Source organism: Mustelus asterias, chromosome 6 (assembly GCF_964213995.1).
Source record: "Mustelus asterias chromosome 6, sMusAst1.hap1.1, whole genome shotgun sequence".
NCBI classification, from domain to species: domain Eukaryota; kingdom Metazoa; phylum Chordata; class Chondrichthyes; order Carcharhiniformes; family Triakidae; genus Mustelus; species Mustelus asterias.
In genome coordinates, this window is record NC_135806.1 from 6815649 (window position 1) to 6831008 (window position 15360).

At 48.9% G+C, this 15360-nt stretch overlaps 1 protein-coding gene across 4 annotated transcripts in view; it reads right to left on the minus strand.

Annotated features, from left to right (window-relative positions):
- tbc1d2 (TBC1 domain family, member 2) overlaps positions 1 to 15360 on the minus strand; it is a 63456-nt gene that overhangs the window by 35550 nt on the left and 12546 nt on the right. Inside the window, exons 3-5 of one of the 4 annotated variants that reach the window (XM_078213958.1) lie at positions 9403 to 9538; positions 4270 to 4397; positions 1360 to 1547 (exon numbers count right to left, since the gene is read on the minus strand). In XM_078213958.1, the coding sequence (XP_078070084.1) occupies positions 1360 to 1547; positions 4270 to 4397; positions 9403 to 9538 (452 nt within the window). Of the gene's footprint in view, positions 1 to 1359; positions 1548 to 4269; positions 4398 to 9402; positions 9539 to 15360 lie in introns of those variants that run through there. The other 3 variants (XM_078213961.1, XM_078213962.1, XM_078213960.1) reach the window with 3 other exon arrangements.

Sequence of the window (15360 nt, forward strand, 5' to 3'; positions counted from 1 at the left end):
GGGCAAAGGGAGGGGCAGCGGGGGGGACAAGGGAAGGGGCAGCGGGGGGGACAAGGGAAGGGGCAGCGGGGGGGGGCAAGGGAAGGGGCAGTGGGGGGGCAAAGGGAGGGGCAGCGGAGGGGACAAGGGAAGGGGCAGTGGGGGGGCAAGGGAAGGGGCAGTGGGGGGGCAAGGGAAGGGGCAGTGGGGGGGCAAGGGAAGGGGCAGTGGGGGGGCAAGGGAAGGGGCAGTGGGGGGGCAAGGGAAGGGGCAGTGGGGGGGCAAGGGAAGGGGCAGTGGGGGGGCAAGGGAAGGGGCAGTGGGGGGGCAAGGGAAGGGGCAGTGGGAGGGCAAGGGAAGGGGCAGTGGGGGGGCAGTGGGGGGGCAAGGGAAGGGGCAGTGGGGGGGCAAGGGAAGGGGCAGTGGGGGGGCAAGGGAAGGGGCAGTGGGGGGGCAAGGGAAGGGGCAGTGGGGGGGCAAGGGAAGGGGCAGTGGGGGGGGCAAGGGAAGGGGCAGTGGGGGGGCAAGGGAAGGGGCAGTGGGGGGGCAAGGGAAGGGGCAGTGGGGGGGCAAGGGAAGGGGCAGTGGGGGGGCAAGGGAAGGGGCAGTGGGGGGGCAAGGGAAGGGGCAGTGGGGGGGCAAGGGAAGGGGCAGTGGGGGGGGCAAGGGAAGGGGCAGTGGGGGGGGCAAGGGAAGGGGCAGTGGGGGGGGGGCAAGGGAAGGGGCAGTGGGGGGGGCAAGGGAAGGGGCAGTGGGGGGGGCAAGGGAAGGGGCAGTGGGGGGGCAAGGGAAGGGGCAGTGGGGGGGCAAGGGAAGGGGCAGTGGGGGGGCAAGGGAAGGGGCAGTGGGGGGGCAAGGGAAGGGGCAGTGGGGGGGCAAGGGAAGGGGCAGTGGGGGCAAGGGAAGGGGCAGTGGGGGCAAGGGAAGGGGCAGTGGGGGCAAGGGAAGGGGCAGTGGGGGCAAGGGAAGGGGCAGTGGGGGCAAGGGAAGGGGCAGTGGGGGCAAGGGAAGGGGCAGTGGGGGCAAGGGAAGGGGCAGTGGGGGCAAGGGAAGGGGCAGTGGGGGCAAGGGAAGGGGCAGTGGGGGCAAGGGAAGGGGCAGTGGGGGCAAGGGAAGGGGCAGTGGGGGCAAGGGAAGGGGCAGTGGGGGCAAGGGAAGGGGCAGTGGGGGCAAGGGAAGGGGCAGTGGGGGCAAGGGAAGGGGCAGTGGGGGCAAATTGAATTGCTCTTCGAAGAACAAAGTCTTGATGGGCCAAATGGCATCGTTCCGTACTGTACGAATCAATGATTCTATAACCTTTTGGAAACACAACTCAGATATGCTTTGTTCCAATCTCAGTAACCTTGCACAAACACTCCTACTAAGAGGCAGGTGCCTTACCCTCTGTGCGTTAAGCTCATTGGTGAGCCCCAGGATGTCACTATGTAATCTGCCGACCTTGTCGGGGGCGATCTCGTCCTTCTCCGGAGACAGCGGAGTCCAATTGTGTCGAATGGTCAGTGATTTCAAACATCCCCCTGAAGGCTTTTGAACTGGACTGGTCCCTTCTTCCTGCTGTGGATCCTTCACTGAAGAGAATAGGCAAACATGAGCTCATTACATAGTGCTGTGCACACTGCGACAGCCATTTAACATTGGGAGGACAGCTCAGCATGTTCATACTTCCAATGTCTGTTTGATGCAATGGAGAACTCAGAACTCCAGCCTGGAGGGATGAGCAAATTTAAAACCACCATCACTGGGCTGAACTCCATTTCAGAGGAAAATCAGGAATTTTTCACCCATCGTTTTTAGCAGGTGCCCCAGTATTTTTAGAAGATGATGGGTGTCACGGTAGAACAGTGGTTAGCACTGCTGCCTCACAGCGCCAGGGACCCTGGTTCGATTCCAGTCTTGGGTCACTGTCTGTGTGGAGTTTGAACTACAAAAGATCGTGAATGTAGCCCAATCCATCACACAAACCAGCCTCCCATCCATTGACTCTGTCTACACTTCCCGCTACCTCAGCAAAGCAGCCAGCATAATTAAGGACCCCACGCCACCCCAGACATTCTCTCTTCCACCTTCTTCCTTCGGGAAAAAGATACAAAAGTCTGAGGTCGCATACCAACCGACTCAAGAACAGCTTCTTCCCTGCTGCTGTCAGACTTTTGAATGGACCTACCTCGTATTAAGTTGATCTTTCTCTACACCCTAGCTATGACTGTAACACTACATTCTGCACTCTCTCATTTCCTTCTCTATGAACAGTATGCTTTGTCTGTATAGCGCGCAAGAAACAATACTTTTCACTGTATGATAATACACGTGACAATAATAAATCAAATCAAATCACATTCTCCCCGTGTCTGCGTGGGTTTCCTCCGGGTGCTCCCGTTTCCTCCCACAGTCCAAACATGTGCGGGTTAGGTTTACCCTTTAGTGTCAGGGGGATTAGCAGGGTAAATATGCAGGATTACGGGGATAGGGCTTGTGTGGGATTATGGTCAGTGCAGACTCGATGGACCGAATGGCCTCCTTCTGCACTGTATGGATTCTATAATCTACGATACAGCAGACAGGAAGGCTATTCAGCCCATCACACTTATCCAGGGCCTGCAAAGTTCGCCTCTTCACTTATTTATCCAATTTCCCTGAATGAAAATTACTGAATCCATGTTCACCATCCTTTTCAGGTTGTCTATGGATAGCTCCCAGCCACTATCCTGCCAGGCAAAGAGGCTACAGCCCTTTAAGCCCGCTCCCCCAGAAGCTGAAGGAGCAAATCCCCTCTACCCCAAGTCAGAAGATTGCAGGTTCGACTCCCATTCCCAACACACAATCCAGGCCAATACTCCAGGTGCAGTGCTGAGGGTGTGCCGTACTGTTGGAGGCGCTGTTTTTCAGGTGAGCTTCTCAGCCCCGGACTGCCCTTTCAGGGGGGGGATGTAAAACATCTTGTGACACTATTCAAAGAACAACAGCGGAGGTCTCCCCAGCGCTGGAATTTTACCGCCCTGCCCGCCACGGGAATCGGAGCAGGCGAGGGACGGACGATGGGAAGGTCCGTTGACCCCAAGCAGGATTTTCTGGTCTCGGGTTGAGCGAGGTCGTACAATCCCGCCCCCAGGTGTCTAACCAACATTCATTCCCTCAATCAACCTAAAACAAATTTATCATTCACCTCTTTCTGGGATCTTGCTATGCAGAAATTGGTGGCTACATGGGCGGCACGGTGGCACAGTGGCTCGCACTGCTACCTCACAGCACCAGGGGCCCAGGATCAATTCCAGCCTTGGGTCACTATCTGTGTGGAGTTTGCACATTCTGCGTGGGTTTCCTCCGGGTGCGCCGGTTTCCCCCCCACACTCCAAAGATGTGCGAATTAGGTTGATTGGCCATGCTAAATTGACCCTACTTGACCGGGGGATTAGCAAGGTAAATATGTACGGTTACGGGAGTAGGGCCTGGGTGAGATTGTGGTCAGTGCAGGCTCGATGGGCCGCATGGCCTCTTTCTGCACTGTAGGGATCCTTTGATTCTATGGCTGATGGTGTCGCAAAGAGGAACTTTCTTCAAAGCCCATTGTAATTATGTAGGGTCCGTAGCCCTGTAGAATTTTCCACCTCAGTTATTTATCCAATTCTCTTATTCTGAGTGTAAAACAAAACCTCAACAGTGTTTGTATTAAATGATGATTTTTTAAAGCTCCTCCTTATTCCATTTTGTTAGCAATTAGTGATTCTATAGAAAACAACCGCAGATTCAATAGTTCAATTAGAAAAAAGAAAATGCCTAACCGAGAAATTAAAGGCAAGTAATTCAATTTGTAAACTATCAGCAATCGCAGGCTCTGGCAAACAAAATCTGCAGTAGGCCCATCGGAAAACCCTGGTCCCACAGTGTTTCTGTCACAAGCCATTCCCAATGCCAGCCTTGGCCTCAGGTCCTTAGTGATCTAACAACAGTGACTCTTGGGCAAGCTATTAATTTTTAGCCCAGAGGTTAAGTGATTATTTGCTGCCTTAAATGCTGTACAAATCTATTTCCGAGTGAAGTGTTTTGAACTCTTTACATAGAAAACCACACACCCGTGGTGATAGGTTGTTCACGAGCTGGTATTTCCCAGGTAAATTCCTTCCAAAAAGGTGTGTCACATGCCTTCTGCCGCCCAAGACAGATAAATCAATGAGTCACAAAGACTTGTAATTCTTTGGCAGGAGGGGCTCAGCTAGTTTTGGAAATATAAAGGAATTTGTTTTTGATTTTTTTATGTGGGAGTGCTCCCGCTGTGTGCGGGTGAGGCCCTACCTGCTGGATTGCCGCCTTTGGCCTGCGGTAGCTCCTCATTAGTGTCGTTAGGCCCCTCAAAGCATGTCCTGCTTTCCCTTAGCGCCCTGCTTCCGGAGAACTGAAACACTGTCTTGGAACCAAAATTCCTGTTTTGGGGAATGGGACAGATAAGCAACAGACAAAGAGCATTCAGTGAGATAAGGAGATTGCAGCATATCCGCTATCTAACAAACACAAGGGATTCAAAATGCAGCATGGAAATGAATCTAATCTGACAATCCATCAAAGATGCACGGCACGGTGGCACAGTGGTTAGCACTGCTGCCTCACAGTGCCAGGGACCTGGTTTCAATTCCGGCCTCGGGTGACTGTGCGGAGTCTGTATGTTCTCCCCCTGTCTGCGTGGATCCCCTCCGGGTGCTCCCACAGTCCAAAGATTTAGGGGTTAGGTTGATTGGCCATGTTAAATTACCCCTAGTGTCAGAGGGATTGAGAGGGTAAATATGTGGGGTTATGGGGATAGGATCTGGGTGGGATTGTGGTCAGTGTAGACTCGATGGACTAAATGGCCTTCTTCTGCACTGTAGGGATTCTATGCACTTTGTCAAAACAAACTGCCAGTTAAGTCACAAGGCTATCTGTGATTTGTGGGTGTTGTAAGTTGTTTTATGCCAATTCCGCACAAGTTTAAAATACTTTAAAAATATTTCCAAGGCTGGCATTTTCTGACCCCACCATGGGAAAACTCATCGCGGGGGTTGGGGTGGGGGGGGGGGGGGGGGGGGGGGGGCAGTGGGGGGAGAGAGCACACAAATGTCGTGGGCTTTCGGTGAGACCAAAAACCCAGAAAACCCCATCCCGAGTTTGAGTTCTTTCTTTCAATTAATTCCTGGGATGTGGGTGTTTCTGGCAAGGCCACCATTTGTTGCCCACCCATAATTGCCCTTGAACTGAGTGGCTCGCTGGGCCTTTTCAGAGGGCGGTGAAGCGTTAACCACATTGCTGTGGATCTGGAATCACATGTAGGCCAGACTGGGTGTGATAAGTCCTCGGAGGCAGAAGTCGCTTCACCAAAATCACTTTATTTACAAGTCTGACAACAGCATACCGAGTACTTTCAGTTCGCAGTCCACACTCGGAGTCCCAGAGGAACTGACACGCCTGGTTAGGTACAAAGCAAGAGGCTCCCTGATTGGCCCATCAATTTGGCCCACTCCTTTTACTTATCAAACAGTTTACAAATACAAAGATACATCACACTTTCAAAATACCAACAATAATAAATTATAAAGATAACACCTGACATAACACAGTATCAACAAAAAAACATGCCATTTTTAATATAATAGTACAAACAACATAGCACAGCAACAAACATCAATTTGGTCCTTAATCAAGGACATCCTTTGATGGTTTATATTCAAACTGGCCCACCTCAACTGCCTGATTAAAGTCGTTACACTGGGTAAGGATGGGTAAGGATGGCAGATTTCCTTCCCTACAGGAAATTAGTGAACTAGATGGGTTTTTATGACAATCAATTCATGATCATCATTAGGCTTCTAATCCCAGATTTTTATTGAATTCAAATCTCACCATCTGTCATGGTGGGATTCGAACCCGGGTCTCCAGAGCGTTACCCTGGGTCTCTGGATTATCAGTCCACCAACAACATCACTATGCCACCGTCTCCCTGCCTCCTCTGTTGTACTCTATTCCATTCAGTTTAAATTTGCTTAGGGATTTTCCACTTTAAATGGGAGTGTCAAAACGATTGTCATAGTAACTACAGCACAAAAATTAGGCCATTTGGCCCAGCCGGTTAATGCTTCACGCAGGCCCCCTCACTTCCTACTTCACCCCATCAGCACAACCTTCCATTCCTTTCTCCCTCATATGTTCGTCCCCCTTAACTGTATTTGTGGTATTCACCTTGTCCACTCCCTGCGGTAGTGAGTTCCACAATCTCCCCACTCTCTGGGTAAAGACATTTCTCCTGAACTAAAGAAATAAAGAATCAAATTTCCCACTCCATCCCCTAATTCAGTAAATCCTTCTTAAACATTCGTATGTGCACACACTAGGGCATGGTCGCAAATTGGTTATGTCACTGGTCCCCCCCACGCCGACACTATAGTTAAGAAAGCCCCACCAATGCCTCTACTTTCTCAGAAGACTAAGGAAATTTGGCATGTCAGCTACGACTCTCACCAACTTTTACAGATGCGCCATAGAAAGCATCCTTTCTGGTTGTATCACAGCTTGGTATGGCTCCTGCTCTACCCAAGACCACAATAAACTACAAAAGGGTCGTGAATGTAGCCCAATCCATCACGCAAACCAGCCTCCCATCCATCAATTCTGTCTACACTTCCCACTGCCTCGGAAATTATTATTATTTGTGGAAGGATATATTGGCCTTGGAGGGAGTGCAGAGAAGGTTCACCAGGTTGATACCAGAGATGAGGGGTGTTGATTATGAGGAGAGACTGAGCAGATTGGGTTTGTACTCGTTGGAATTTAGAAGGCTGAGGGGGGATCTTATAGAGACCTATAAGATAATGAAGGGGCTGGATAGGGTAGAGGTGGAGAGATTCTTTCCACTTAGAAAGGAAGCTAGAACTAGAGGGCACAGCCTCAAAATAAAGGGGGATCAGTTTAGGACAGAGTTGAGGAGGAACTTCTTCTCACAGAGGGTGGTGAATCTCTGGAATTCTCTGCCCGCTGAAGTGGTGGAGGCTACCTCGTTGAATATGTTTAAATCACGGATAGATGGATTCCTGATCGATAAGGGAATTAGGGTTATAGGGATCAGGCGGGTAAGTGGAACTGATCCACTTCAGATCAGCCAGGATCTTATTGAATGGCGGGGCAGGCTCAAGGGGCTAGATGGCCTACTCCTGCTCCTATTTCTTATGTTCTTATGTTCTTAAAAGCAGCCAGCATAATTAAGTACCCCACGCAACCCGGACATTCTCTCTTCCAGCTTCTTCCGTCGGGAAAAAAGAATCAAAAGCCTTAGGTTACATACCAACTGACTCAAGAACAGCTTCTTCCCTGCTGCTGTCAGACTTTTGAATGGACCTACCTCGCATTAAGCTGATCTTTCTCTACACCCTAGCTATGACTGTAACACTACATTCTACACTCTCTCCTTTCCTTCTCTATGAACAGTATGCTTTACCTTTATAACACGAAAGGAACAATACTTTTTACTGTATACTAATACATGTGACAATAATAAATCAAATCAAGTTATAGGACTCGTGATCCAGAGATGCTCATTTGAATTCCATTTTATTAATACTTTTCCAATTCAATCAAATCCAATTCAGAGTCTCAACAAGTTGAGACATTTCAGATCCAGGCTGACAAGACAGGGCGAGCGACCAAACCACCCTGTCCTGGGCCTGATCTACATGAGCCAAGCTGATTGGGGAAGGGGGAGGTTCCTCCTCCAAGACTTGAGCTCATTTGCATCTTAGCCAAAAGGCCGAGATGCCGCTTTTAAAAATTGCTTCATATGAAACATATGAAGCCTCAGTGTAACCTAATGACCTCAACCAAGTGCGGCCGACCATGGGCTGCCGACCATACTACACTTGATCTTAACCAAAAGGCCGAGAATTTAAATACACACACATTAAGTGAGGGTGAGATTGTTGTTAAAAGCCCATTCCGCTTTACCAACATCCTTTAGGGAAGCCTGACTCCAGATCCAACGTGGTTCACTCCTAACTGCCTCTGCCTAGGGAGCTATTCCAAGGTCAAGGTGATGGCTGCTCTCCCCCATCTTTTTCAAGGCCATCGAGGAAACATCAGCATTGCCACATCCTGTGAATGCAGGGTCAGTTCAACTGGTTGATTACCTTCCTCACACAGATGACGAGCTGCCAGTGCCCGCTGCCATCTGGACCCATTTGAGTAACAAAGTCAAGAGCCACTGGAAACATTTTGAACAGGAGGTTGGTGCTTGCAAAGGGGCAGGGGTAATAAATGTTTTTCAGAAGGGCAGTGCTCCTTTGAACAATGAAATCTCCAGTGGGAGTCAATGAAATAAATACCAAATGACATTTCATTATTCAGTACAGAACGAGGCCGTTCAGCCCATTGTACTTGTTCTAGGTCTTTGAAAGTGCCATCCAATTAGTCCCACTCCACAAATGTTCTTTCCCCAGAGCCCTGCCAATTTTCCCTTGTCCAAGTGTTCAACCAACTCTCTTTTCACAGAATGGTTACAAGCACAGGAGGCCATTCACACACCCCCCACCCCGCTCCCCTAACCCCACCCCCCATATCTGCCCTGGTTCTCCAATTGAGTAATTCACCCAGCGCCATTCCCCTGCCATCTCCTCGTAACCCTCTCACAATCTTCCTTCTCAGAAAATAATCCTATTCTCTCTTGAAAGCTAAACTCCCAAGCAGCGCAATCCAAACCCTAACCACTCGCTGAGTGAAAACACTTTCTCTTCGTGTCTTCATTGCTTCATTTACCAATTACCTTAAATCTGTGCCCTCCCATTCTCAATCCTTCCGCCAATGGGAACAGTTTTTATTCCATCGCGACCCTCCCTTTGTGATTTTGAACACCAGTATCAAATCGCCTCCTAATCTTCACCTCGCCACGGAAAACAGTCATAGAATCCCTACAGTGCAGAAGGAGGCCATTCGGCCCATCAGGTCTGCACCGACCACAATCCCAACCAGCCCCTATCCCCGTAGTCCCATGTATTTCCCCTGCTAGTCCCCCTGACACTAAGTGACAATTTAGCATGGCCAATCCATCTCACCCGCACATCTTTGGACTGTGGGAGGAAACCAGAGCACCCGGAGGAAACCCACGCAGACACGGGGAGAATGTGCAAACACCACACAGACAGTGATCCAAACCGGGAATCAAATCTGGGACCCTGGCGCTGCGAGGCAGCAGTGCTAACCACTGGGCCTCTGTGTTGCCCACTTCTCCAATCTATCTATGGTGACTTAACTCTCTCGCTCCTGTAGCCAATTCTCTTTTTGAAAGTTGCAACCGAATCTGTTTCCACCATCCTTCCAAGACAGCGTGTTCCAGGCCACTACAGCTCGCTGTGACTCCTTCTTATCCCCCCCAATCCACACGCTGTGAAAAGTAATGCAACGGCAAACACTTACTGGATTTCTGTTCCCAGGTGCTTGAGGGAGATGTTATACAGGGTGGTTGGTTGCAGCATGATTGGTAGAGAAGCTGCCTCCACTCCCACGTGACCGGTGGGCGTTTTCACAGGATCCAAGAATTCGTCCGTCTGCTCTGAGGAAAGTGAGAATGTTTTGTTTCCCTCGTTAACAGAAAGTGTGAAGAAGTGACCGGCTTGTCAGCAGTGTTGACCACGTCCAGCACCCACTCGCTGAAACCCAGGGCCTGGCTGCCACCTTTCAAACCAAATTTTGCACAAATATCCCATAATCCAAATCGCATGAAGGCAGGAATTTTACACCATCAATGACTCGATAATCTCCTTAAAATCAACGTGTAGCTCGTGATCAGCCAACGTTTGTTGATGCACACTGGCAAGGAACAATGTCATCGAGGATTATACAGGCATTTCTGCCCAATCAACCCATACTAGTATTTATGTTCCATTCACCATCTTGACTTGGGAATATATCAGCTGTTCCTTCATTGTCACTGGGTTAAAATCCTGGAACTCCCTCCCTAACAGCACTGCAGGTGTATTTACACCATGGGGATTGCAGCGGTTCAAGAAGGCAGCTCACCACCACCTTCTCAAGGGCAATTAGGGATGGGCAATAACTGCTGGGGTGGTCACTTGCCATGAATGAATAAAGTAAAATTACGGTAAATCTCACCAAGGCTTGACATCCACCCTTGGTGCCTCGAATTAGAATCACAGAATCCCTACAGTACAGGAGGAGGCCATTCAGCCCATCAAATCTGTGCCGACCACAATCCCACTCAGGGCCCTTTTCCCATAACCCTCTTTTACCCTGCTAATCCCCCTGACACTAAGGGGCAATTTAGCATGGCCAATCAACCCAACCCTCACATCTTTGCAGTGTGGGAGGAAACCGGAGCACCCGGAGGAAACCCACGCAGACACAGGGAGAATGTGCAAACTCCGCACAGACAGTGACCCGAGGCCAGAATTGAACCCATGTCCCTGGCGCTGTGAGGCAGCAGTGCTAACCACTGTGCCACCCTAATTGGCCAAAGTACTCCTGCTACAGCTATAAATATTCAGCATTTCCTGCTTGTTTTTGTAGTCTAAGCTTCTGTTGATACAGTGCAAGATCCTGTATACTTTTCTTTTGAAAGGAAGCCATATAATCAGCAGAGAAGGGAACAGGAAAACAGTAATTGTCTTATCATAACTATTCTTTCTGGACTAGGAAAAGGCAATTTTACATCTCCCGGTCGCACACAAATCTCCGATGGTTTGTCCTGGCTATCTTGCACTTCCTGATGGCTTTGGAAGGACAGCTGGATTGAAGCAATGCAGATATATTCCCAAAACACTTTGAAGCTTGATCAAAAAACAAATAGGAATTCAAGTGCTTGTCTCAAACAGAATTAGAGCTGCCAATCAAATACATACTTAGAGGCACAAAGACTTCACAATTCCAGAGACGTCAAACTCAAGTTCATTTGTCATAGAATCATAGAATCCTACAGTGCAGACGAAGGCCATTCAGCCCATCGAGTCTGCACCAACCACAATCCCACCCAGGCCCTATCTCCATAACGCCATGCATTTACCAGAGCTAGTCCCCCTGACACTCGGGGGCAATGGCCAATCCACCTAACCCGCACATCTTTGGACTGTGGGAGGAAACCCACGCAGACACGGGGAGGATGGGAGGACTCTGCACAGACAGTGACCCGAGGCTGGAATCAAAGCTGGGTCCCTAGTGCTGTGAGGCAGCAGTGCTGACCACTGTGCCACCGTGCTGCCCATTGGGTTTGTCAACCCAATGAGAATTCCTTTTAACTGAGTATTGTGGGTAGCAGCACAAGTCCCATCCATGGTGGAGATGTTGTCTAATTCGCTCGTCCATCAAGTCTCCAAGCACTATGCTGTGCGTGACTAGGATTGATTTTACCTATGGAATGTGATGATGTTACTATCCTCCACTCACTGCTTTCCTGCTGGAGAAGAAATCCTGCTTTTATCGGGAGACTGCTGTAGTCCGTAGAGTCTCCGTTTAGACTCTGGACTGTTTGTGTTGTGAGCTGTTTAGAAAGAGACTGCTGAGTAAAATGGATTTTGTTTGCTGTAAGATAGGGCACAGTGATTAGCACTGCTGCCTCAAAGCACCAGGGACCCAGGTTCGATTCCTGGCTTGGGTCACCGTCAGTGCGGAGTTTGCATTTCTCTCCGTGTCTGTGTGGGTTTCCTTTGGGCGCTCCGGTTTCCTCCCACAGTCCAAAAGACATGCTGGTTAGGTGGATTGGCTATGATAAATTCTCCCTCAGTGTAACAGGCGGAGAAGAGTGTGGCGACGAGGGGATTTTCACAGTAACTTCATTGCAGTGTGAATGAATGTAAGCTTACTTGTGACTAATAAACCGTTTGCTGCGAGTCTTGTTCCAGGTCCCGCCGTACCTCCAGCTCACTGACTGACAGAATACAACTCATTGGGCAATAGTGATGTCAATACTCAGTGTGTTCACTCAATTGTTGCTAAGACACAATGCAAAGACTTGGCAGGCGGGCTTACAGCTATTTAGCATCGAGAGTGTGGTTTTGCACAGATGGATTTGTCATCTCTCTGGGCTAAGTGAAGGCTGTGGACATCAGCCACAGACTGAACATTCTGGGAAAACTTCACTCAACCCTTAGAAAAAGTAAAATTGTTAAAACGCCCATTGACAGAATCTGGCAACGAAAGAAAAGAGAACACTGTCACAAATCCCCTGCAGCTCCAGGGTCATTATTCCTGCACAATAGTGGGAAGCTTGCTCATTCAAAATGGTGACAACTTGTCCATCAAGCGGCCTTGTGCTTTGATCCCAAATCCCGTAACGGTGGCAGGGACAGAAAGAAAAGGAAGCAAATGCTGCGCTCTGGATCCCAATTTCATAGAATCATAGAATCCCTTCAGGGCAGAAGGAGGCCATTCGGCCCATCGAGTCTGCACCGACCACAATCCCACCCCAGGCCCCACTCCCTTAACCCCACCTATCTACCCTGCTGATCCCCCTGATACTAATGGACAATTTAGCATGGCCAATCAACCTAACCCGCACATCTTTGGAGTGTGGGAGGAAACCGGAGCACCCGGAGGAAACCCACGCGGACACAGGGAGAATGTGCAAACTCCACACAGACAGTGACCCGAGGTCAGAATCGAACCGGGTCCCTGGCGCTGTGAGGCAGCAGTGCTAACCACTGTGCCACCGTGCCGCCCCAATCTCATGGGACATTCTGCCTCATGTGCCCAAAGATCCGCAGGTCAAGAAACAGTCTGTTCAGTCACATATAGACAGACCCACGGCGGCAACTCGTGTGTGTGTGTGTGTGTGTGTACGCTATCTATTGCAATGATTAAGACATGTCCTAAGTTGCAGATACAAATATCTCCTGACATGTATTTGAGTTGCACATCATGCGGAAAACAGAAGGTTAAGTTTTATGTCTCTTGGTAAAATTACATGATATCAGCTTCTGGCAAAGAAAGCCACATCAAATTACAGATGAAGTCAGTCAGCAAATAGGATGTGACTTCCAGTATTCTGACTCACCATCCCTTCCAGGATGGAAGAACAGGATCGACAGGCTTGATACTGTGAGTTTCATACTGGCTTCTAAGCAAATCTCACGCAACTTTAACAATAACAGGCATGTTAAGACAAACTAGCTATGCCCAAATATGGTTCAAATGGATGCAGTGTCTGCTGGGGTTCAGTGGGTAGCAGTCTTGAGCCTGAAGGTTGTGGGTTCAAGTTCCACTGTGGAGACTGGAGAAAAGAATCTAGGCCAATGTTCTCAGTGCAGTACTGAGGGAATACTGCACTGTCATTCAGAGGAGATATTAAAGTTTATTTATTAGCATCACAAGTAGGCCTACATTAACACTGCAATGAAGTTACTGTGAAAATCCCCTAGTCGTCATGCTCCGGCACCTGTTCGGGTACACTGAAGGAGAATTTAGCACGGCCAATGCGTCTAACCACCACGTCTTTCGGACTGTGGGAGGAAACCACAGCACCCGGAGGAAACACACGCAGACACGGGGAGAACGTGCAGACTCCACAGAGCCAGTGACCCAAGCTGGAAATCGAACCCGGGTCCTTGGAACTACGAAGCAGCAGTACTAACCACTGTGCCACCGGAGATTCTTGTCAGCTTCCTCAGGTGAATGCCAAATACTCCATCGTTATTATCTTCAGTCGGTTTAGCTCAGTTGGCTGGACAGCTGGTTAGTGATGTCGAGCGACGCCAACAGCGTGGATTCGATTCTCGCACCGGCTGAGGTTATTCATGAAGGCCCCGTCTTCTCAAGCTTGCCCCTCGTCTGAGGTGTGGTGACCCTCAGGTTAAAATCACCACCAGTCACAGCCTATGGTCATCTGGGACTATGGCGAGTTTACCTTTAACTATCTTCAAAAACAGGGGAGTTTTTCCCAGTGTCCTGGCCAAAGATTTAGCAGCTTTGAAAGCAGATTATCTGGCCGTTCACACATTGTTATTTGTGGGAGGAGCTTGCTGTCCGCAAATTGGCTGCCGTGTTTCCTACACTGAGTACATTTCAAAAGTACATCATTGGCTATCAAGTGCTTTGGGACATTCTGAGGTTGTGAAAGGTGCGATAAGAAGTTATTTTTTAGTAGTGTTATTTTTGAAGTGTTGTCTCTTCCTGCATCCCATTGAAGCACGCCAGGATGACTCGATATATCTTACCACTGGGAAAAAGGGCAGATTGTGGAACACCCACAGCACCATAACATAACCCTCTCCCAAAACCTGGAGTTTGCAGTTTCTTGTCTTAAAGTAGACAATTGGGTAAAGATGATTCCCTCAAGCTTACAAAGGACAGCTGGCATGCAGTAGAATATGTGTTTCTAATACAGTTTTGTTTAGCGTATCTTCACACACACACTGTTTTTCCCTTGGGGAATAGTCAGAGAGACAGTGGAAGGATTCCTGAGCCCACTAAACTGCATTGAATGCTCCTTTCATGGCCAACAAGTCTTTTCATTGGACTTGAACCCAGTGCATCTGGTCCAGATGTAGGGATGCTACCCACTATGCCACAAGACCCCCTGTGATTTCTAATACATGAACCCCCTCAATGGATCATTACCTTGGACCACACACCCTCGTGACTGAATCAGAACTGTTATCCTCCAATACTTCAAATAAAGGAACATTTCTTTCCTGTTTATCGTCTGTATTGCAATCACAGATTTTGGAGATTAGTGGACCAAAGTGGCCAGGCTTTTCAAACTGGTTTTCAAGTCAGATTTTGGAGTTAAGTTATCTCCTGGGAAACAGACCCCAGGTGGTCACTAAGACATTGGTAAGGCCATACTAGGAATACTGTGTACAGTTCTGGTCACCCTATTATAGAGAGGATGTTATTGAACGAGAAAGCGTGCAGAAAAGATTTACTAGGATGCTACTGTGACTTGATGGTTTGAGTTATAAGGAGAGGCTGGATAGACTGGGACTTTTTTCTCTGGAGCGTAGGAGACTTAGGGGTGATCTTATAGAGGTTTATAAAATAATGAGGGGCATAGATCAGCTAGATAGTCAACATCTTTTCCCAAAGGTAGGGAAGTCTAAAACTAGAGGGCATAGGTTTAAGGTGAGAGGGGAGAGATACAAAAGGGTCCAGAGGGGTAATTTCTTCAAACAGAGGGTAGTAAGTATCTGGAACAAGCTGCCAGAGGTAGTAGTAGCGGCGGGTACAATTTTGTCTTTTAAAAAGCATTTGGACAATTACATGGGTAAGATGGGTATAGAGTGAGGTGGACCAAATGCGGACAATTGGGACTAGCTTAGTGGTTAAACAAAAGAACGGCATGGACAAGTTGGGCCGAAGAGCACGTTTCCATGCTGTAAACCTCTATGACTCTATGACCCAAAATTCTGCCCATGGACCGGTTAA